The sequence below is a fragment of the Salvelinus fontinalis genome, chromosome 10 (assembly GCF_029448725.1).
Source record: "Salvelinus fontinalis isolate EN_2023a chromosome 10, ASM2944872v1, whole genome shotgun sequence".
NCBI lineage: Eukaryota > Metazoa > Chordata > Actinopteri > Salmoniformes > Salmonidae > Salvelinus > Salvelinus fontinalis.
The window spans coordinates 37,527,872-37,552,538 of record NC_074674.1 but is presented as its reverse complement, the minus strand read 5'-3'; the positions used below and the strand labels follow the sequence as shown (position 1 = coordinate 37,552,538).

Here is a 24,667-nt window from a genome sequence, read left to right as displayed (position 1 = left end):
ATATTTGGACATCTAAATATCCTGATAAAAAGGACTTCACTTGGAGTAACAAGAACATGTCCCAGACAGTCATGAATTGACTTCTGGTTAATTTTTGTATTCATCAGATAACACTGTAGTCAAGGTATCAATTGAACCATCAATTCTTACTGATCATAGTTATATTCTTATCTTTAAATATGAACGGCTCTGAAGTTAATAAACTGAATCGAAGTTATTGGAAACTCAATAGTAGACTGTTGGAAGATGATAATTTCAAGATGGATGCCAAATATATTTTACAATAAAATTGGAGGAAAGCCCAACTATATAAGTCTTATGGGAAATATTGGGAATTAATGAAGTATGAAATAAGACAAACAACCATAAAGAGAGGTAAATAAATTGCTGAACTTAAAAGATTGATGGAAGATAAACATGTTAAGGAAATACTTTCTCTATGGAGGACCTTGACAAAGAAGGAAAGGGTCAGTTATTTTCTTTAGAACTAGAAATGGGCCGAATATATGAAGAGAGAACAAAAAGGGTTTTGTAAGATCAAGAAGGAGATGGCTTGAGGAAGGTGACAATTCATAAGCTTAATATAGATGGCAAAAAAATGAAAACCCCAAAGATATTTCAAAATATGTTTCAGAATTCTATGTGATCTTTACACCAGTAATGCCTGTCCTACTAGTGACATTTCTAGACTCTAGACTCTGCATAGTCTAGACTCTGTCAAAGACTATGCAAAATTCATAGTTGAAGACTTCCAAGTCTTGTCAGGAATGTATTTCTATTCATGAAAACGTTTTTTGTTGGAGAGGTCCTGCCTGCTTCTTTGACACAAGGCCTCATTTCTGTCATCCCCAAACCAAACAAAGATCCTATGATGTTAGAAAATTGGAGACCAATCACATTAATGAACAATGTTGGAAAGCTACTTGCATCTATATTTGCAGAAAGACTTAAAAAAGCTCTTGACCAAATCATTGATCATACCCATTCGGGTTTTATGAAGGGCAGACATAGTATGTGTAATAATATTCGACTAGTATTGGACTTGATAGACTACAATGAACACATTATGGAAGATAGCTTAATTTTATTTGTAGACTTTTACAAGGCTTTTGATTCAGCTGAACTTTATTTAATTTTTGAGACTTTAATTTTTGGGGTTTTGGTCAATATTTTCAAAGTGTAATTAAGACACTTTCAATAATATTAACAGCTCTGTTCAATTATCCCATGGAACTTCACAGAGATTCTACATTTGATGCAAAATGAAACAAGGATGCCCAATTTCTCATTTCTTATTTTTATTGGTCACACAAGTTATGGCACTCCATATCAATAAGTATAGCTTAAGGGGTATTCAGAAGATAAAGAGGTAAAATGTTCACAATTGGCTGACGACACCACCATTTTTTAAAAAGATCATAATGAAGTCAGGAAACCTGTTGAGTGTATTAATGCCTTCTCACATGTATCTGGTTTATCTCTGAATATTAGGAAACTTGAATTATTTGGGTTGAAAAGATGTGATGTAAACTCCGTATGTACTACCCCTGTAAATGATGTGATCACATATTGTAACGTTCCTGACCTATTTTCTGTTGTTTTTGTATGTGTTTATGGTCAGGGCGTGTGTTTTGGGTGGGCAGTCTATGTTTTCTGTTTCTATGTTGGTTTTGGGTTGCCTGGTACGGCTCTTAATTAGAGGCAGGTGTTTTGCGTTTTCCTCTAATTGAGAGTCATATTTAGGTAGGGTGTTCTCACTGTTTGTTTGGTGGTGATTGTCTTCCGTATCTGTGTTATGTTTGCACCATACGGGACTGTTTGGCTGTTCGTTCGTTTTGATGTAGTCTGTTCCTGTCCGTGAGTTTTACGTTTAGTTAGTTAAGTTCATGTTCAGGTTTCGTCTACGTCGTTTTCTTGTTTTGTAATTTTGTAAGTGTTTTGTTTTCGTGTTGCCGTCGTGTCGAATAAAGAGATGGCTTATTTCCCTAATGCTGCATTTTGGTCCACTGATCCTTCTCTCCTCTCCTCATCCGAGGATGAGGAGAACGACAGCCCTTACACATATCTTGGTATTAAAGTTAGCAAAGATCAGGAAAAAAAGGGCCAACTTAAATGTATCTCCCATTGTAGAGAAAATTAGAAAGAGATTTAACTTCTGGTTATTAAGAGATCTTTCTGGACGTGTACTTTTGTCAAAATCTGAAGGTCTGTCCAGATTAGTTTATACCTCCCTTGCCTTGGATGTTCCTCTGTCAGTAATTAAAATGGTTGATACTAAATTATTTAACTTCCAATAGAGGAATAAACCTCATTATTTAAGAAAAGTGGTAATATGTAGCACCCAAAGTGAGGGAGTGTTGAATGCTCCGTATTTTAAAACATTTAAGATCAAATGGATACAAAACTACTTAAGAAATAAGGATTGCATTTGGAATATAATCCCTAATTTAATATTCCAACAGATTGGTGGTCTAGAATTCTCACTCAAATGCAACTTTGAAGTGGGTAAGATTCCTATTAAGCTTACTAACGTTCATAAACAGGTACTTCTAACGTGGAACCTCATGTGGAACCAAACATACTTTTACCCACCTAGATATACAATCTGGAATAATAAAGACATAAAATACAAAAACAAGGCTTTGTTTTTCCAGAACTGGTTTGACAACAGCATTATATGGGTTAAACAATTATTGAGTAATGATGGACAGCGATATGATTATCCAGAATTCATGAGAACACACAATGTTACATTCACTCCTGAGGAGTTTCAATAGTTGTTAGAGCTATCCCTAAAGGTGCTATTCTTTTTTTAGGAGAATATAACAATACTCCAAGTGCAACTATTGAGGATTTTGTAGCCTCAACACAGCTAGAAGGAATTGACATTTTAAACAATAAATGTAATAACATGTATATAATAAAACTATGTCAAGATGTTACTATTCCCTCTGCTAGAATATACTGGAATGCAGCCTTAGGACAAGTGAACTGGAACAAAAGCTTGTTGTTATCTGGCAAATATTGTATATCTAATAAGGTGAAAGAAGTATCATACAAACTCATTCATAGAATCCACCCTGTAAAGACCTTTTATAAAGGTCTTTATAAATGTGAAATGTGAAATAAAAATACTAAATAAAATTATACACAGATTCAAAATAACTATTGATAACAAATGTGTATTTTGTGGTTGTGACCCAGAAACTATTGACCATTTATTTTGGTACTGTTCTTATGTCAGAAGATTTTGGAGTGAGTTAGAAGACTTTATTTTAAAAGAAACAACTATTAATGTTAATTTGAGAGATACTGATATGTTTTATTTTGATCCAAATGATATGGACCCTGATTTAACTTTCATTGTTCATTTGTTTATTTTTCATGGCAGATTCTTTATCCATAAAATGAATAACCTTGTTTAAGACAATTGAAATATTATTTTGAAATTATCAATGTGTAAAAACAAAAAATCACTACGTACCATACAACTTTTTGACAACTTGAAAATGTATCTTGATATTGTCACGCCATGACCTTAGAGATCCTTTTTATGTCTCTATTTTGGTTTGGTCAGGGCGTGAGTTGGGGTGGGCATTCTTTGTTTTGTATTTCTGTGTTTGGCCTGGTATGGTTCCCAATCGTTGTTTCTGATTGAGAACCATACTTAGGTAGCTCTTGCCCACATGGGTTTTGTGGGTAGTTGTTTTCTGTCTTTGTGTCTGTACCAGACAGGACTGTTTCGTATCGTTTGTTTCCGCTTTGTTATTTTTTGTTCTAGTGTTCAGCTGTATTAAAAATCATGAACACGTACCACGCTGCACCTTGGTCCTCTTCTTCAAATAGCCGTTACAGAACTACCCACCACCAAAGAACCAAGCAGCGTGGTGTAATGGACTCCAGGACATGGGAGGAGATCCTGGACGGGAAGGGACTCTGGAGGCAGGCTGGGGAGTATCGCAGTCCACAGGAGGAACTGGAGGCAGCCAAGGCTGAGCGGCAACATTACGAGGGAACACGGCTGGCAAGGAAGCCCGAGAGGCAGCCCCAAACTTTTTTTTGGGGGGGGTGCGGCACACGGGGAGTGTGGCAGAGTCAGGTTGGAGACCTGAGGAGACTCCCCGTGCTTACCGTGGCGGGCGTCGTACTGGTCAGGCACCGTGTTATGCGGTGGAGCGCACGGTATCTCCAGTAAGCGTTCTTAGTTCTTAGCGCTACATCCCAGCTCCCCGCATCTGCCGGGCTAGGGTGAGGATCCAGCCAGGACGGATTGTGCCAGCCCTGCTCTCCAGAACTCCAGTGCGTCTCCTCGGGCCAGGATATCCTGCGCCGGCTCTAAGCGCGGTTTCCCCAGTTCGCCAGGAGAACCCAGTGCGGCCTGTTCCAGCTCCACACACGTGTCGGGCTAGACTGGGAATTCAGCTTGGAAGAGTGGTGCCAAGGCTACGCACCAGATCTCCAGTGCTCCCCCACAGCCCGGTCTATCCTGTGCCTCCTCCAAGGACCAGGCCTCCAGTAGGTCTCCCCAGCCTGGTGAGTCATGTCCCTGCTCCCAGAGCCAGGTCTCCTGTGTGTCTCCCCAGCTGCCCAGGCTGTCCGGAGCTGCCAGGGTCGCCCTCCTGTCCGGAGCTGCCAGAGTCGCCCTCCTGTCCAGAGCTGCCAGATTCGCCCTCCTGTCCGGAGCTGCCAGAGTCGCCCTCCTGTCCGGAGCTGCCAGAGTCGCCCTCCTGTCCGGAGCCCGCTGCGAGGGTCCCCAGTCCAGAGGCGCCACCTAAGTGGGCCAAGCCCAACAGCTGCCTCTGATTGGGAACCATACCAGGCCAAACACAGAAATACAAAACATAGAACAAAACATAGAATGCCCACCCCAACTCACACCCTGACCAAACTAAAATAAAGACATAAAAAGGAACTAAGGTCAGAACGTAACAGTACCCCCCCCCCCCCCCCCCAACGGTGCGGACTCTGGCCGCAAAACCTGAACCTATAGGGGAGGGTCTGGGTGGGCATTTCACCGTGGTGGCGGCTCGGGTGCGGGACGTACACCCCACTCCACCTTAGTCTTGGCCCACTTATGTGGCGCCTCTGGAGTGCCGACCCCGGACTGGGGACCCTTACAGCGGGCCCCGAATAGGAGGGAGACTCTGGCAGCGCCGGACAGGCGGGAGACTCTGGCAGCGCCGGACAGGCGGGAGACTCTGGCAGCGCCGGACTGACGGGCGGGCTCTGGCAGCTCCGGACTGAAGGGTGGCTCTGGCATTCCGGACTGGAGAGAGAACCTGGAGGGAGGAGACGGAGAGACAGCCTGGTGCGTGGCGCTGCCACAGGGCCCACCAGGCTGGGGAGACCTACAGGAGGCCTGGAGCGTGGAGGAGGCACCTGATGGACCGGGCTGTGGGGGCGCACTGAAGTTCTGGTGCGCAGCCTTGGCACCACTCCTCCAGGCTGGATGACCACTTTAGCCCGGACCCTCCAGAGTGCAGGCACAGGTTGAACCGGGCTGTGGGGGAGCACTGGAGATCTGGTGCATACCACTCGCACCTCTCCCTTAGGCTCAATGCCCACATTCACCTGGCACGGGCGGAGCGCAGGCATAGGGCAAACTGCACCCTCCCAGCGCCCCGGAGACACAGCACGCAGAGCCGGCGCAGGATACCCTGGGCCGAAACGGCGTACCGGAGACCAAACACGCTGAGCTGGCACAATCCGCCCTGGCTGGATGCCCACTCTCGCATGGCACTTGCGGGGGGCTGGCCTATAGCGCTCCGGGCTATAGGCCAGCTACTGGCGTACTGGCGACACCGTGCGCTTCACCGCATAACATGGTGCCTGACCAGTACTGCGCTGCTTTCGGTAAGCACGGGGAGTTGGCTCAGGTCTATCGCCTGACTCCACCAATCTCCCCGTGTGCCTCTCGTGCCTGTTGCGCTGCCTTACCTCATATTGCCGCCGCTCAGCTTTAGCTGCCTCCAGTTCTTAATTGGGGCGGCGATATTCCCCAGCCTGTCTCCAGGCTGTCTCCCTTGCCATCCAATATCTCCTCCCATGTCCATTTCTCCAGATACCGCTGCTCCTCCTTACCCCGCTGCTTGGTCCTTCTTTGGTGGGTTGTTCTGTAACTATTGTCGTCCTCGTTTGATGAGGAATATAAAGGATTGGACCAAAATGCAGCGTTGTAAGTGTCCATGATAATTGAATTTATCCGAACACGAAAAATACAAAATAACAAAGTGAATGACAGAAATGAAAATCGAAACAATTCTGTATGGTGAAACCACAGACACAGAAAACAACCACCCACAAACAAAAGTGGGAGAACAGGGTACCTAAGTATGGTTCTCAATCAGAGACAACGATAGACAGCTGCCTCTGATTGGGAACCATACCAGGCCAAACACAGAAATACAAAACATAGAACAAAACATAGAATGCCCACCCCAACTCACGCCCTGACCAAACCAAAATAAAGACATAAAAAAGGAACTAAGGTCAGAACATGACAGATATGTAATTTCCTTGTCTGTGTAACGGTGGTCCTCTTCCTCTTCAACCGAAAAGGAGGAGTAGTGATAGAACCAAGGCGCAGCGGGTTGTGACCACATAATTTATTTGAAGACAAGACGAAAAAACACGAACTTCACTACAGCTAACAAAACAACAAACGGAGTAGACAGACCTGGACGACGAACTTACATTGAACACGAAGAACGCACGAACAGGGAAAAATAGACTACACAAAATGACGATGTACAAAACAAACCGAACAGTCCCGTATGGTGCGACAAACACTGACACAGGAGACAACCACCCACAACGAACACTGTGCAACAACCTACCTAAATATGACTCTCAATTAGAGGAACGCCAAACACCTGCCTCTAATTAAGAGCCATACCAGGCAACCCTTAAACCAACATAGAAACAGAAAACATAGAATGCCCACCCAAACTCACGTCCTGACCAACTAACACATACAACAAACTAACAGAAATAGGTCAGGAACGTGACAGTCTGTTAGCTTAATGTACTCCTGTTTGCATGTTTCCGTTTTTGTATTTGTTTTGTTCATAATATTAAACAATTATAATAATAAAAAAAGAGAATAAATAAATAAATAATGATAATAATAAAAAATAAAACCCCTGCTCAAACAGAGGGATGCTATGTGAGCTAGCTGGCTATGACTTTCCAACACTACACTGGAACTCTTCCAAGTCAAGGTAAGCTTTTGGTATTACAAATTTATTGCCACCAGGATCTGCCGGTGTAACTGCTTACTGACTGTACACTAACGTTACTGCATGATTGTAAAATGGGGATAAACATACTTGAATTTGTCCAATAGAAACTCTCGTTTGCAACTGTTGGACTAATGATTACATCCTATATCAGCTAGATACACGCAAGAGTGTGCAAGGCGGTATTGAATGTCACTGTCCATGTGTCACTGTCTGTCACCTCAAATTTGTCTCTCACCCTGTGTGCATCTACATTCATAGGCTAGGTTGTCGCAACCTCATGAGTTTAAGGAAAATTTGAGTATCATGTAGTAGCCTAAACATATTGCTTGTACATTGAACTGGGTGAATGGAATATGAACGAGTCATCCAATATGCTGTAATAGAAATAAGGCCATGCTCATGAAAAAAGAATTGTCCTTCCTCATCTTAAACGACACTGAGTGCCACTGGAGTGTATATGGTGTGTGTACAGTCTATATAGTCAAATAAGTGTGTGTAATACAACATTGACTTCTTGCTCTGCAATGGCAAAGTGTAGGCCTACCCTTCCAAAAAAAGATTTCAGTTTTGAAACTGCAGTAAAAGTGCAGTAACTGCAGTCCACTGTGGTATTTGGTACACAGTAATAGCAGAATAACTGCAGTGTATTGCAGTTGAACTGCAGTTATACTGCAATCTGACTGCATTTTTTATTTGTATTTTTTTCCTAAAAATAGTGAACCCTCTTAAACCTTGGGACCTGGATAGGGTATGGTGAGAAGAATGAAGGGAGTCTAACACCTTGATCAGATTTAAAATAATTTGTTTATCTGGTGCTTCTCCCTTCAATACGTTTTTCAGTTGTCTCTCTCATTCAACTGACTAGGCTACTCTTATACATTTCTAAATAGCCAACATACTAAAAAAACTATTTGTGAAAAGGTATTAATAATCATCTTATCTCATAAATACATTTTCATCATGTCATTCTCAACATATCCCTAACAACAGCAAGTTACAATGTTTCCCTTTGTTTACACTCTGTCTGAACATAGTCCTCTGTCTCACTCTGTCTGAAACTGAGTCCTCTGTCTCTATGACTACAACAGCCTAGCTTGACTGGAGCTAATGCTAGCTTCTATGCTAACAGACTTTTATAAATTATTTAAACAATCAAAACGTCAACAAAAAATAACAACAATATCATTACACTCCGCTAAACTTTGTGTTCCATATCCTATGCTTTTTAACTCGCTCACTGTGAAGCTAAGGTATTTATTTAAGGCATTATACCGCCATTGCACCACGGTAATGTACAATTAATTGAGATGGTACCATATGATACATTTGGATACTGTTTATCATAATTGTGCATTACCATGGTAGAATGTATAATGCAGGTTAAAACAATGGTATTTCCGTGATCCACATCTATACCACGGTATAAATGATGCAATACCATTGTATTATTTAGATACAATGGCAGTACCATGGTAGTACCATCATACTTCAAGGCTAAAACCACGGTACATTACCATGATTTAGACTACACCATGGTATAAGTGAAAGTACCATCGTAGTAACATGGTATAAATGAAAGTACCGTAGTACTGTAGCACCATGGTATAAGTGAAAGTAACATAGTAGTACCATGGTATACATTTAAGTATCATAGTAGTACCATGGTATAAATGAAATACCATAGCAGTATCACGATACAAATGTTGTGTTCATGAGAATAATTTACTGTACTATCATAACTTAATTGATGTATCTGTATGAAATTCATGATCTGTTCCATAATAATCAACGTTAAGTATTTGAGCGATATGGTTATCTAAAGATTGATGTTAAAGCTGGGATCTGCGATAGGTGAAACAGCACCACTGGCCGCCCCAGACGCATTTTCTATTGTTTTTGGTTTTGTTTAGAGGAAATTAGCATCCAACATCGTGGTAAAAAATAATCGTAGTACATACTCTGCTGTTTTATCGCATGTGCAATGATGTGTTATGCTATATCTATTAACTTGAGGTTTCAACCACAGGAGCTTAATTCAAGTGTTTTTATCTAATGCACTCATGAAAAACCTCACCTTCCATGATTAAAAAAGCAAAGAGCAAGCACGATATCACCATCTATCTATACATCTAAAGTTCCTGAGCCACTAAAGATGCCTTTTTCTCCAGCATGGCATAATTTTTATGATACAGTGCATTCGTAAAGTATTCAGACCCCTTGACTTTTTCCACATTTTGTTACATTCCAGCCTTATTCTAAAATGAATAGAGTAATTGTTTCCCTCATCAATCTACACAAAATACCCCATACTGACAAAGCAAAAACAGGTTTGAGAATTTTTTGCAAAAATATAAAAAATTATGAACTGAAAAAACAAATTTACATAATTATTCAGACCCTTTTCTCAGTACTTTGTTGAAGCACCTTTGGCAGCGATTACAGCCTTGAGTCTTCTTGGGTATGACGTTACAAGCTTGGGACACCAGTATTGTCTGTAGAGCTCCGAGACAGGATTGTGTCGAGGCACAGATTATTCTCTGCAGATCCTCTCAAGCTCTGTTTTCAGGTATCTCCAGATATGTTACATTGAGTTCAAGTCTGGGCTCGTGCTTGGTCACTCAAGGACATTCAGAGACTTGTCCCGAAGACACTCCTGAGTTGTCTTGGCTGTGTGCTTAGGGTCGTTGTCCTGTTGGAAGGTGAACCTTCGCCCCAGTCTGAGGTCCTGAGCGCTCTGGTGCATGTATTTATCAAGGATCTATCTGTACTTTGAGCCATTCATCTTTTCCTCGATCCTGACTAGTCTCCCAATCCCTGCCACTGAAAAACATCCCCACAGCATGATGCTGCCACCACCTTGTTTCACCGTAAGGATGGTGCAAGGTTTCATCCAGATGTGATGCTTGGCATTCAGGACAAAAAGGTCTATCTTGGTTTCATCAGACCAGAGAATCTTGTTTCTCATGGTCTGAGAGTCCTTTAGGTGACTTCTGGCAAACACCAAGCGGGTTTTCGTGCCTTTTGCTGAAGAGTGGCTTCCATCTGGCCACTCTACCATAAAGGCCTGATTGGTGAAGTGCTGCAGAGATGGTTGTCCTTCTGGAAGGTTTTCCACAGAGAAACTCTAAAGCTCTGTCAGAGTGACAATCGGGTTCTTGGTCACCCCCTGAACAAGGCCCTTCTCCCCCGATTGCTCAGTTTGGCCAGGTGGCCTGCTCTAGGAAGAGTTTTGGTGGTTCCAAACTTCTTCCATTTAAGAATGATGGAGGCCACTGTGTTCTTGGGGACCTTCAACACTGCCAAAATGTTTTGGTACCCTTCCTCAGATCTGTGCCTCGACACAGGTGGACTCCAATCAAGTTGTAGAAACATCTCAAGGATGATCAATAGAAACAAGATGCACTTGAGCTCAATTTCGAGTCTCATAGCAAAGGGTCTGAATACTTATGTAAATAAGGTATTTCCTCTTTTTCACTTTGTCATTATGGGTTATTGTGTGTAGATTGATGAGTACAAAATACAATTTAATCAAGTTTATAATAAGGCTGTACTATGTGGGATAAGTCAAGGGGTCTGAATACTTTCCGAATGTACTGGTTCAGAGAGCAACTCAGATTACTAATCATGGAAGGTTGTTATGGTAACCATGTATGGAGTAAGGCCTGGGGATTAGCCCTGAGCTGTATGCAGTGACTCTTTTATTTATATTTTTTTGTACTTTTAACATTTTCTCCTACATTTTGTGATATCCATTAAAGTCTTGTCCCATCGCTGCAACTCCCGAATGAAGTGACACTACCTAGCCCTCCAAAGAGATAAACATTTAAAACATGATGGAAATACAAACATATGGGTACAACCCCAACCTATCTATTACCTGAAATGCAGCTGTGCTCAATGATTTAGATGATGTAAGGTAATATATACTTGTATTAATCCATAAGAGAGGGAAATGTGCCTTCTGTGTTTTGCCTAACCCCTCCGATACACACACAAACATACTAATGCTGAGCGATTAGTGCTTTTTGAGGTTGGTAAGGCTACACTGGTGAAAGAAATTCAGAATATTTTGTTATTGAAATAATTAAAAAAACATTAAATATGTTATAGAATCATGACATTAAAATGATTTGTGAGTTTCCCTCAGCCATCACCTGCCTTTTTGCTGACACTGACAGTGGGTTGAAAGTTGTAACACAGAATAAAACAATTAATAAAAGCCCCATGATGGTAGTGAATGCCCATTACTGCTTATCACTTATTAACCATCATTTTTTCAGATGACTTACTTTACTTTAATACTGTACAATATTTCAGTTGTGTATATTACTTCGTTTTTATTTGATGACTTTAGCTAGGCTAGTACTGTAGTAGCTAGCTGGCTGACTGAATCATTTTTCAATTTGGTTCTTCGAAGTAGATAAGGCATACTTTCACGACTGATTATTACCCTACACCCAAACAAGGGCACTGCGTTCATCCACCTCTGGCCTGCTCGCCTCCCTACCACTGAGGAAGTACAGTTCCCGCTCAGCCCAGTCAAAACTGTTCGCTGCTCTGGCACCCCAATGGTGGAACAAACTCCCTCGCGACGCCAGGACAGCGGAGTCAATCACCACCTTCCGGAGACACCTGAAACCCCACCTCTTCAAGGAATACCTAGGATAGGATAAAGCAATCCTTCTGACCCCCCCCCCCCCCCCCCCTTGAAAGATTTAGATGCACTATTGTAAAGTGGCTGTTCCACTGGATGTCATAAGGTGAATGCACCAATTTGTAAGTCGCTCTGGATAAGAGCGTCTGCTAAATGACTTAAATGTAAATGTAAATGTACCAATAACACAACAATCATTCGGGTAAAGCTACCTCACAAAATGTCTCAATTCCTATAGCCGTTGTGTTTTGTTATGTCATTCCTCTCATATGGTCTGTGCGTATGCGCCACAATTGATTATGGTCATTGTAATTAATTACCACGTTTCTGTGCTGAACTTGGTTGAATATTTGCCTAATGAAAACTACAACTTACAATCAGCCCAGCTTCTCACATAGTTCTTGACTTAGTAGGGCTTATTTGACATTGCAGACGACTAACAACTGATTGATCTACAAATCACTTTGCATCATAAATAACTACTCATTATTATTTGTAGATCAGTCAGTCAATCACCATTCACCCACAATGCATCATGGATTTGATGCTCTCAAACATGGCCAATTTCTCTTGTGAATGATTTGATTTCTCTCTAGAGAAATGGCGCGTTGAGCTCACAAAAAAAACAAAAAGTAAATGGAATTAATGTTATTGTACCGACGTCGGTCAATTAGTTGTTTAATAAAAAAATATATAAAATGAATTGCTCAGCACTAACACATACACACAAACACACATTAGGTTGGAGAGACTGGAGCAGAGGGCAGCTGTAGTAGAGCGCTCAATGAGCAGTTTAGTGGGTTAAGTTCGTTGCTCAAGGGAACATCGGCAGTAGGTGGCACCTGAGATATTGATGCCAGCAACCCTCTGGGGCTACCGCTGACCCCCTGCTGCCCCCATTGTATATGGGTGTAAATGAAATATGTCATTTTCCATCTCTTTACTAATCAGAGGCATGTAAAGTGATGTAAGCTGAAAGGGGTTAACACAAAGCTGCACTATAAGAACACAATTGCCCACGTTGTTGGTGAATCACCATGTGAAAGAACTCCAAGTGGTATAAGGCAATATTAAACAATAAATGAAATGTGGGTAAAACCATTTATCTCTGATAGTTGTGTGAGTTCTTCATTCAGGACTGTATCCATCACCGGCACAATTCCTTTTAGGCTGTCTCTCAGAGTACCACAGCAACAGTTGGGCTATTGGGAAAATCTCCCTCGATTCAGCAATTATTTTAACAGACCCAGTCAAAATGCATGGGGAAATTGCAGTATCAGTGTTTGGCTCTCATGCTTTGTGACAAACAGCCACAGGCCAGTCAAATTACAACCCTACCCCCTAATGATCAAGCCATACATCACATAGCTACCCAACTGGCTCATTAATTTAATTGGTTGACAACTCGAGCCCGCCCAAACTCCCATCAAACCTCTGGCATTGGACCTTTCCCATCTCGCCATCTCTCCTCCCATTGTAAATATGCCAACAACGAACCTCCTACACAGAGACGTTCTGTATTGCATATCAAATACATTTCCTACAGTTGGCTACAGTATGTCAGCATGTTACTTTTAATTACCACGTTTCTGTTCTGAACTTGGATGAATATTTACCTAATGAAAACTACAACTTACAATCAGCCCAGCTTCTCATATAGTTCTTGACTTAATGAGCTTATTTGACATTGCAGATGAGTAACAACTGACTGATCTACAAATCACTTTGCATCATAAATAACTCCTCATTATTATTTGTAGATCAGTCAGTCAATCACCATTCACCCACAATGCATCATGGATTTGGTGCTCTCGAACATGGCCAATTTCTCTTGTGAATGATTTGATTTCTCTCTAGAGAAACGGAGCGTTGAGCTCACAAAAAAAACAAAAAGTAAATGGAATTAATGTTATTGTACCGACGTCGGTCAATTAGTTGTTTAATAAAAAAAGATATAAATGAATTCCTCAGCACTAACACATACACACAAACACACATTAGGTTGGAGAGACTGGAGCAGAGGGCAGCTGTAGTAGAGCGCTCAATGAGCAGTTTAGTGGGTTAAGTTCGTTGCTCAAGGGAACATCTGCAGTAGGTGGCACCTGAGATATTGATGCCAGCAACCCTCTGGGGCTACCGCTGACCCCCTGCTGCCCCCATTGTATATGGGTGTAAATGAAATATGTCATTTTCCATCTCTTTACTAATCAGAGGCATGTAAAGTGATGTAAGCTGAAAGGGGTTAACACAAAGCTGCACTATAAGAACACAATTGCCCACGTTGTTGGTGAATCACCATGTGAAAGAACTCCAAGTGGTATAAGGCAATATTAAACAATAAATTAAATGTGGGTAAAACCATTTATCTCTGATAGTTGTGTGAGTTCTTCATTCAGGACTGTATCCATCACCGGCACAATTCCTTTTAGGCTGTCTCTCAGAGTACCACAGCAACAGTTGGGCTATTGGGAAAATCTCCCTCGATTCAGCAATTATTTTAACAGACCCAGTCAAAATGCATGGGGAAATTGCAGTATCAGTGTTTGGCTCTCATTTTTTTGTGACAAATAGGCCACAAGCCAGTCAAATTACAACCCTACCCCCTAATGATCAAGCCATACATCACATAGCTACCCAACTGGCTCATTAATTTAATTGGATACAAACTTGAACCTTCCCAAACTCCCATCAAACCTCTGTCATTGGACCTTTCCTGTCTCTCCATCTCTCCTCCCATTGTAAATATGCAAACAACCAACCTCCTTACACAGAGACGTACTGTACTGCATATCCAATACGTTTCCTACAGTCGGCTACAGTATGTCAGCATGTTACTTTAATAGGTGTGGTAATTAATCTACTACTGAGCATTCATTTTATTTCCCTTTTTGGGAAACACTTTATTTGAGGCTATGTTTCAAGAATCATGATGAAGTGGTTTTTACACGTGTTTGACTTCCTTTCCATAAGCAAGCAGGTGCTGTGAACATCCACACTTTTGCCAATCACAAATGTAAAAAAATATCCCAAGATCAAAATAATCATCATCATGGAGAAAATAACAACATTGAGAATGTAGTGGTAAACAACTGGCGTCTATCACCTTTGCTCTGTATCAATGTGTACGTGCTAATTAGCAGATATTCAATTGCTAAAAGCATGTTCACTATAAAATCAAACTGAATCACATAAATATTCAAAGTTAAGGGAGCTTATGAATCTGGAATCCTCAAGGTGAGAAATTACATTTAAAAATAGCACTTTGTTATGCAAAAATTATTATTATAAACTCAGCAAAAAAAGAAACGTCCTCTCACTGTCAACTGTTATTTTTAGCACACTTAACATGTGTAAATATTTGTATGAACATAACAAGATTCAATAACTGAGACATAAACTGAACAAGTTCCACAGACATGTGACTAACAGAAATGGAATGATGTGTCTCTGAACAAAGGGGGGGGGGGGGGGGGGGTCAAAATCAAAAGTAACAGTAAGTATCTGGTGTGGCCAAGTACTGCAGTGCATCTCCTCCTCATGGACCGCACCAGATTTGCCAGTTCTTGCTGTGAGATGTTACCCGACTCTTCCACCAAGGCACCTGCAAGTTCCCAGACATTTCTGGGGAGAATGGCCCTCCGATCCAACAGGTCCCAGACGTGCTCAATGGGATTGAGATCAGGGCTCTTCAATGGCCATGGCAGAACACTGACATTCCTGTCTTGCAGGAAATCACCCACAGAACGAGCAGTATGGCTGGTGGCATTGTCATGCTGGAGGGTCATGACAGGATGAGCCTGCAGGAGGGGTACCACATGAGGGAGGGGGATGTCTTCCCTTTAACACACAGCGTTGAGTTTGCCTGCAATGACAACAAACTCAGTAAGATGATGCTGTGACACACCACCTCAGATCATGACGGACCCTCCACATCCAAATCGATCCTGTTCCAGAGTACAGGCTTCAGTGTAACGCTCATTCCTTCGACGATAAACGCAAATCCGACCATCACCCCTGTTGAGACAAAACCGCAAGTCATCAGTGAAGAGCACTTTTCGCCAGTCCTGTCTGGTCTAGCAACGGTGGGTTTGTGCCCATTGGCGACGTTGTTGCCGGTGATGTCTGGTGAGGACCTGCCTTACAACAGGCTTACAAACCCTCAGTCTAGCCTCTCTCAGCCTATTGCAGACGGTCTGAGCAATGATGGAGGGATTGTGTGTTCTTGGTGTAACTCGGGCAGTTGTTGCCATCCTGTACCTGTCCCGCAGGTGTGATGTTTGGATGTACCGATCCTGTGCAGGTGTTGTTACACGTGGTTTGTCACTGCGAGGACGATCAGCTGTCCGTCCTGTCTCCCTGTAGCGCTGTCTTAGGCGTCTCACAGTACGGACATTGCAATGTATTGCCCTGGCCACATCTGCAGTCCTCATGCCTCCTTGCAGCATGCCTAAAGCAGGTTCACGCAGATAAGCAGGGACCCTGGGCATCTTTCTTTTGTTTTTTTCCCCCAGAGTAAGTAGGCCTCTTTAGTGTCCTAAGTTTTCATAACTGTGACCTTAATTGCCTACCGTCTGTAAGCTGTTAGTGTCTTAATGACCGGTTTTTACGAATTATCTTTGAAAGACAGGGTCCTGAAAAAGGGACATTTAATTTTTTGCTGAGTTTATGTCTTACTACATTTCTTTCTAGAAGTTTTAAAGAGGTGACAGTAACTCACCATACAGCCTGTTGAATCGACTCTGCGGTCCGACACACACTTGAAGTTCTTCCTGCAGCCCCCGTTGTCCTTTGAGCAGTCTCGGACCGGGCCGAAAGACGCCAGGAGATCATCTACTGCCTCAAAGTAAGTGGACATGATGGCCTCCTCCCTATGATGGACAGAGAAGAGGAAGACACTGTCATCAATAGACTGATCAGAATAAAGCCTGAGCACTCAGCTGAACATGTGTCTGAGGATATCCTAATATGGACAACACACTGGCGGTACTTCTGATGTATATGAGGTTTGGTTAGTTGTACATAAAGAAAAGGAGATCAAATACAGGTGTGTTGAAGTTATTTTTTGGGGGGATGCTTCAAAGTCCACATATCTAGCATAAAGCAAAGGTCTGCTCTGTGTAATGTTATTATCACACACCCCATTTTTTTCTTCTCCTAACCAAATCTGTATTAGCTGAATGTCATATTGTGGTGACCCTTGTAATTCTGCAAAGGTTATATTAGCACTATCATATTGTTGCAAGACAACTAAAACTAGAATCATTCATTTGAATAAGAGAGAGTTTGAAAAGGAGCCATATTGTCCATTCTGTCCTTGGTGTGCAGTCACATGACTTCTGTTAGGATATGTTGCTGCTGTGCTGTGGTCTGAGGGCAACTGGTACAGATGGAATTGAGGTATTCAAGTTGTATCTTAACTCAATCCCATTGTGGAATCCATCTCCAAAAGATATACTGGGATGTTTGGGCCATTGTTCAGAGAGATTTTAGAATAAGGCTGTAACGTAACAAAATGTGGACAAAGTCAAGGGGTCTGAATACATTCCGAAGGCACTGTATCAGGGGAAATTAGTGGATTCAGCTATTTCAGCCACGCCCATTGCTGACAGGTGTATAAAATCGAGCACACAGCCATGCAATCTCCATAGACAAACATTGTCAGTAGAATGGCACGTACTGAAGAGCTCAGTGACTTTCAACATGGCACCTTCATAGGATGCCAGTTTGCCAACAAGTCAGTTCGTCAAATTTCTGCCCTACTAAAGCTGCCCTGGCCAACTGTAAGTGCTGTTATTGTGAAGTAGAAATGTCTAGGATCAAAAACGGCTAAGCCGCAAGGTGGTTGGCCACAAAAGCTCACAGAATAGGACCGCCGAGTTCTGAAGCGCTTAGCCCATAAAATGTGTCTGTTGTTGGTTGTAACACTCACTTCCCGAGTTCTAAACTGCCTCGAAGTAACGTCAGCACAATAACTGTTAGTTGAAAGCTTCACTATCTGGCACTTAGACGGACAAATCTGGGTTTGGTGGATGCCAGGATAACTCTAACCTGCCCGAATCCATTATATTATACATAGTGCATACTGTAAAGTTTGTTGGAGAAGAAATAATGGTCTGGGGCTGTTTTTCATGGTTTGGCCTAGGCCCCTCAGTTCCAGTGAAGGGAAATCTTTACGCTACAGCATACAATGACATTCCAGATGATTCTAGACTTCCAACTTTGTGGCAACAGTTTGGGAAGGCCGTTTCCTGTTTCAGCATGACAATGCACCGTGCACAAAGCGAGGTACATAAAAAAATTGTTTGTCGAGATCGGTGTGGAAGAAATTGACTGGCCTGCACAGAGCCCTGACCTCAACCCCATCGAACACGTTTGGGATGAATTGGTACATTGAATGCAAGCCAGGCCTAATCGGCCAACTTCAGTGACCAACCTCACTAATGCTCTTCTGACTGAATGGAAGCAAGTCCCTGCAGCAATGTTCTAACATCTAGTGGAAAGCCTTCCCAGAAGAGTGGAGGCTTATATAGCAGGAAAGGGTTTACCAATATTAATGCCCATGATTTTGGAATGAGATCTTTGACGAGCAGGTGTCCACATACTTTTGGTCATGTAGTGTATCTAAATACGGTATTGAAACTGAACCTGTGAATAGTTTTTTGTGTGTATATATAGTGTAGCTTATTACTTTCTCGTGTTCTTATTTTTATTTCTTGTGTGTTTTTGTTCTACCTTATGTTATTTTTTGTGCGACATTGATATTGATTGCTGAAGTGTTGGGTTTGGAGCTTGCAAGAAAGACATTTCACTATACTTGTGCATGTGACTTAAAACTTGGATCTTGAAATAGAGGCACACAAACACACAGAGATAGACAGATAGATAGAAGAAGAATGGATTAAAAACATGCCTTTCTTGAATTAACACTCCCACTTGACTTTTTTTTAATCAGCGCTGACATTGCTGATAGCTACTTTATTGAGGAGAAATGTACTTACTATGACAGATATGTCCCATCTAGCTATCTTAAGATGAATGCACTAACTGTAAGTCGCTCTGGATAAGAGCATCTGCTAAATGACTAAAATGTAAATATAAAATGAAAATGTGCAAGGACACTGTTTCCCTTGTGCAATACTAGAGGCAAACAACAAAAGCATGCCTGGGTAGTTGGGTGAGATTGTGTGAGTGTGTCACACATGTTTGTTCAGAGCCATCAAAGCTGCTGTGCTATTGCCTTTCCTCTGGCCTGTGGTGTTGGGGAGCAGGTGGGAGTCTGCAGGCGTGAAAGTGACAAGGGGGATTACGAATAGTGGCTTTTTGGTCCAGCCGCTTCCAAAGTCTCCTAATGTGTTTGGATATGATTTCCCATGGCCAGAGATCTGGCAGAGCACGAGGGCCTGCCAGCTTAGGTACAGGGGGCTGCCTGATAGGCTGATGCCTGATAGCCCTCTGCTTCACACAGGTGTCTGTGCCCGCTCTGCCTAGCCCACAGGGAAATTCAAAAGTCATTAGAGGTGTAATTGCAAATAATGAAGCCATCAGAACTCTCTGTGTTTAATCTGAGCTAAGACACAGTGCCATGCAGGCTTCAACATGGTAGTGCTAGCTGGCTGTCCTTTCTTTATTCTATACTGTACATAAATGCAACATGCAACAATTTCATAGATTTTACGGAGTTACAGTTCATAGAAGGAAATCAGTCATTTGAAATAAATTCATTAGGCCCTAATCTATGGATTTCACATGACTCGGCAGGGGTGCAGCCATGGGTGGGCCTGGGAGGGCATAGGCCCACCAATTTAGGAGCCAGGTCCACCCAATAAGATGAGGGCTTTATTAACAACAGAAATACTCCTCAGCATTCCCCCTCCTCTTCAGACGTTCCCGCAGATGAAGAAGCCGGATGTGAAGGTCCTGGGCTGGCTTGGTTACATGTACACTACCATTCAAAAGTTTGGGGTCACTTAGAAATTTCCTTGCACATTTTTTGTTGATTAAAATAACATCAAATTGATCAGAAATACAGTGTAGACATTGCTAATGTTGTAAATGACTATTGTAGCTGGAAACGGCAGATTTTTTGAACGGAATATCTACATAGGCGTACAGAGGCCCATTATCAGCAACCATCCCTCCTGTGTTCCAATGGAATGTTCTGTTAGCTAATCCAAGTTGGTCATTTTAAAAGAAAACCCTTCTGCAATTATGTTAGCACAGCTGAAAACTGTTCTTCTGACTAAAGTAGCAATAAAACTGTCCGTCTTTAGACTAGTTGAGTATCTGGAGCATCAGCATTTGTGGGTTCAATTACAGGATCAAAATAGCCAGAAATAAAGAACTTTCTTCTGAAACTCGTCTATTCTTGTTCTGATAAAATAAATGAAGGCTATTCCATGCGAGAAATTTCCACGAAACTGAAAATCTCGTAAACGCTGTGTATTACTCCCTTCACAGAACAGCGCAAACTGGCACTAACCAGAATAGAAAGAGGAGTGGGAGGCCACGGTGCACAACTGAGCAAGTGGACAAGTACATTAGTGTGTCTAGTTTGAGAAACAGACGCCTCACAAGTTCTTAACTGGCAGCTTCATTAAATAGTACACGCAAAACACCAGTCTCAACGTCAACAGCGAAGAGGCGACTCTGTGATGTCAGGGAACTTTAACATTTCTACAAAGGTGATACAAGGTTTTCAAAAGAGACAATAAGGTCAACAGCGTCCATGATGACAGGGCATCCATCTTGGCCAGTGCAAAACAATGAGTAGCCAACCACAACGACAATCTGCAGAGAAACACACACCACAATAAGATACATCTTAAGGGGATATTGTTTTGAGCTCCTTCTTTATTGCATTCCTTTGCCAGAAAACAAAAAGCAATCTCGACCAACAGTAAAAGATGGTTTAGAAAAACCTGAAAAAAATAGGACAGTGTGACAATATTGCAGTGTCTTATTTACTGTAGCTATACAGTATCACTGTGACAGACTTGGTTCACCTAGAGTTCTTATTCCAATCAGTATGGAAATGGTATGGTATGTGCGTAAGGAAATAGCTTAATTCTCTAAAGTTCACTGAAGCCCTACACATCTCTGTATAAAGATCTTGCCATGGTCTCCCTGTGGTATGTTTCCACTTTTTTATTCATTAGTGACATTATAGCTAGCAATATGTCTTACTGCTATGGTTTCCTATTAAATTAACACTAGGCTTTCTGGTGATTTCACTGAAGCTCAAATACTCTACAGTTATTAAAACATGTAGTTGACATTATTATTATATTTTCATCTCTCTACCTCCGCTCTGCTTGCAAGAGGAAACACACACAGGCAACACATACACTTGCGCCAAACGCACACACACCCACCCACCCACACACACCCACCCACCCACCCACCCACACACACACACACACCCACAGCAATTTCCAGTTGGACCACGTGCAAGAAAGTCATTTTGTGAGAAGAGTGTTGAGAGAGAGGGGGAGATGAGTTAGTGGTGAATGTGGCATGCAGGGGGAGGGAGCAATAGTTCATATAGTGGATATCATAATTCATGTGAAGGGTGAATTCTTGATGTATTTGGCCTGGCCTGCCCCCCTGCCGCCTCCTGTCTCCCCAGGAAGGATTTGTGGGGAGATAAGGTCAAAGGTCAAAACAGTAGCTTAAATTATGCTGCATCCCCTAATGCACTTCACCTCTCCATCGATATGTCACCATTTGCCACTGAGGTGGAATGTAAATAGAGACAAAAACAGTCCTACATTTTAATGAAACCAATATGGCTTCTCTCTGTGTGGTTTTAAACAATGGCAGGACCGATCTCTGAAAATAGCCCTTTATTCATTCAATTTTTTTTCCCTTAATCACCGTTATGACAAACTATCATTCCGGCCTTATATTCTTCTATGGAAAGTGAGTGGCTACACAATTTAGCAGGGTCAGTTCACGAGGAAGTGCGATCACGCACAATCACTGCAATTAAAATGTTTATGAAGTTGATGCGATGGCAATTTACTATGTATCAAGCTGTCATTTGTGAGGCATCGGGGGTAGGGGCTGATGGCATGTCGCGTACCGGGACTAATTGGAGCGCCGGCATGCTCCATCCATTAAGTTGCTAATAAAGCGAACAGGCACCGCCCGCTGGCATTGTCACATACAGCCGCCCTTTACGAGGTACAGCAGCCGCTCGAGAAAGAGGGGAAGAAAACATACACACATAAACTGAGTGTACAATACATTAGGGACAACTTCATATCAACTTGCACCCCATTTTGCCCTCAGAACAGCCTCAATTCGTCGGAGCATGGCATCTAAAAGGTGTCGAAAGCGTTCCACAGGGATGCTGGCCCATGTTGACTCCAATGCTTCTCACAGTTGTGTCAAGTTGGCTGGATGTCCTTTGGGTGGTGGACCATTCTTGATACACACAGGTCACTGTTGAGTGTGAAAAACTCAGCAGCATTGCAGTTCTTGACACACTCAAACCGATGTACCTGGCACCTACTACCATACCCCATTCAAAGGCACTTAAATATTTGGTGTTTCCCATTCACCCTCTGAATGGCATACATACACAATCCATGTCTCAAATGTCTCAAGCTTCATCTATGCTGATTGAAGTGGATTTCACATGTGACATCAATAAGGGATCATAGCTTTCACCTGGATTCAGCTGCTCAGTCTGTGCATACACACACACACACACACACACACACACGCTACAAGTGGGGTTGAGGGCCCCACTTTGTGTACTATTAAGTGGTGCATTAAGGAGCTGACTCCTCAATGTTATAGTAGAGTGTTGCTAAGGAAGAAGAACGGCGTGTTAGCTCTTAAAGCAGAGTGTTGCTAAGGAAGAAGAACGGCGTGTTAGCTCTTAAAGCAGAGTGTTGCTAAGGAAGAAGAACGGCGTGTTAGCTCTTAAAGCAGAGTGTTGCTAAGGAAGAAGAACGGTGTGTTAGCTCTTAAAGCAGAGTGTTGCTAAGGAAGAAGAACGGTGTGTTAGCTCTTAAAGCAGAGTGTTGCTAAGGAAGAAGAACGGTGTGTTAGCTCTTAAAGCAGAGTGTTGCTAAGGAAGAAGAACAGTGTGTTAGCTCACCGCGGCACCACAAGCCGGGAGGTTGCTTTGGCTTCAACACTTCGCCTTGCCTGACAATGTGTTAGGAGTGGAGAGAAATAATACGGACAACATGGCAACATGTCCCTCTGAGGAAAAAAGCTGAGAATTGATGGTCGCCATTCGCCGGTCGCTGCCTGAATATGCAGTGTGCTTTTTAAAGGCTAGAGACATTATAAGTTATTCAGTAAACATAACCTTGTGCAGTCTTGTCACAATAACTAACAACATTTGAATTGAGAAGTAGGTATTGTTGTTGTTTCTGTGGCAACCTTATATCATCAGCATCCAATCTCTACCTATTTCAATTCCTTTATGCTTTCAAGGGTTCGAGGTTGGCTGAGGAAAAATCTAACCATCATTAAAACTGAAAGCCAATGCTTTCAACAGTGTTTTTGTCATCTGAATCTTTGTGCTGTAGCGCTAACTACTTGCCAATCAAGCTTTAGTGAGAAATAAATAAGAAAAATGAGGCTAGATAATAAAACGAGAGATGAAGAAAGGGTCGATCCACCATCTATCTATGAACGTTGTTGGAAGTTTGAACTCTTTTCTTTCACTTTGGCTATGAGGTAGACAAATTACGAGTCCCTTGTCAGCACTCAAACCACCTCAGCTTCTCCTTATGAAAAAAATATAATGAAAAACAGAATGTGTGAAAAAATACATCAATATTTTCCACTGGGAAAACATGTTAGCTTGACCGGCAGTAGCTTCATGTTTGGATGCTGGGACCACCTCTGGCTGCTTAACCAAGCATGGGTATTGAACTCCACATGCCCACTGTGGGGTGAGCGTGAGGATAAGGAACCCCTGTGGGACATGTGTTTTTCATAGAATAGGAACAAAAGTGTATTCTTTGGAACAGGGCCGTGGGGAATTGAGCACACAGGGAGGAAAAACGTGTACAGGGGAACAGACTGTGTGACAGGAAGATAGGTGCCACGCTGTGCTAACAAACCACACTTTCTAGCGCTTTGTGTGTGGCACTCATATCGCAGTGGCAATTAAGAGACACAAACAAATAAACAAGTGAAAAACACCTTGGGCATGTGCCAGTTAACATACCAAGAAGCCTCCAAAGTACACACACATGCCACTGAATGAGAACAATGGGATGCATATTAAAAATCCAATTATTTCAAGGGATGAAACTAGATTAAACAAAACAATATGGCGTCCTGCCTTATGTAACATATTCAGCGTCCTGGAATAACCTTGTATGTCAATTTTTGTATTTTATGTTCAATTTATGAAAAGTTTACTTCTTGGCGATACTGTACAAGGTTTTTCCAAGACACTGACAATATATCTCTTCAACAGCACTTTCCACCGATAATTATGAATGTAGGCATGTAAGCCTTTATAAGAGCTATCATAAGGAGCCAAAAGTTTTGTGAAAAGTTATTATTATACAATGTGCTGAGGTGTGATGGAAGAGAATATGCTCATATGATTCAAATAAACTGTTAGCATTTTTTCTGACACAGGCTATATCCATATTTAAAATGCCCCACCACTGCTATCCTCAAGCTAGCTAGTGTTTTAGTGCAATATTTGTTTGTTCAAAAATCCAGGCGGAGCAACCCACTCACTGCCTTAATGAATGATTAGAGGGAAACAGCTGCACATCAAGACAGACATCAA

General features: G+C 42.2%; 1 protein-coding gene across 2 annotated transcripts in view; it reads right to left on the bottom strand.

Moving 5' to 3' along the window:
- Window positions 1-24,667, bottom strand: part of LOC129864123 (astrotactin-2-like) — a 485,619-nt gene that overhangs the window by 191,523 nt on the left and 269,429 nt on the right. For both annotated transcript variants that reach the window (XM_055936744.1, XM_055936743.1), the window contains exon 11: window positions 16,613-16,763. In XM_055936744.1, coding sequence (XP_055792719.1) covers window positions 16,613-16,763 — 151 coding nt within the window. The remainder of the gene's footprint in view (window positions 1-16,612; window positions 16,764-24,667) is intronic.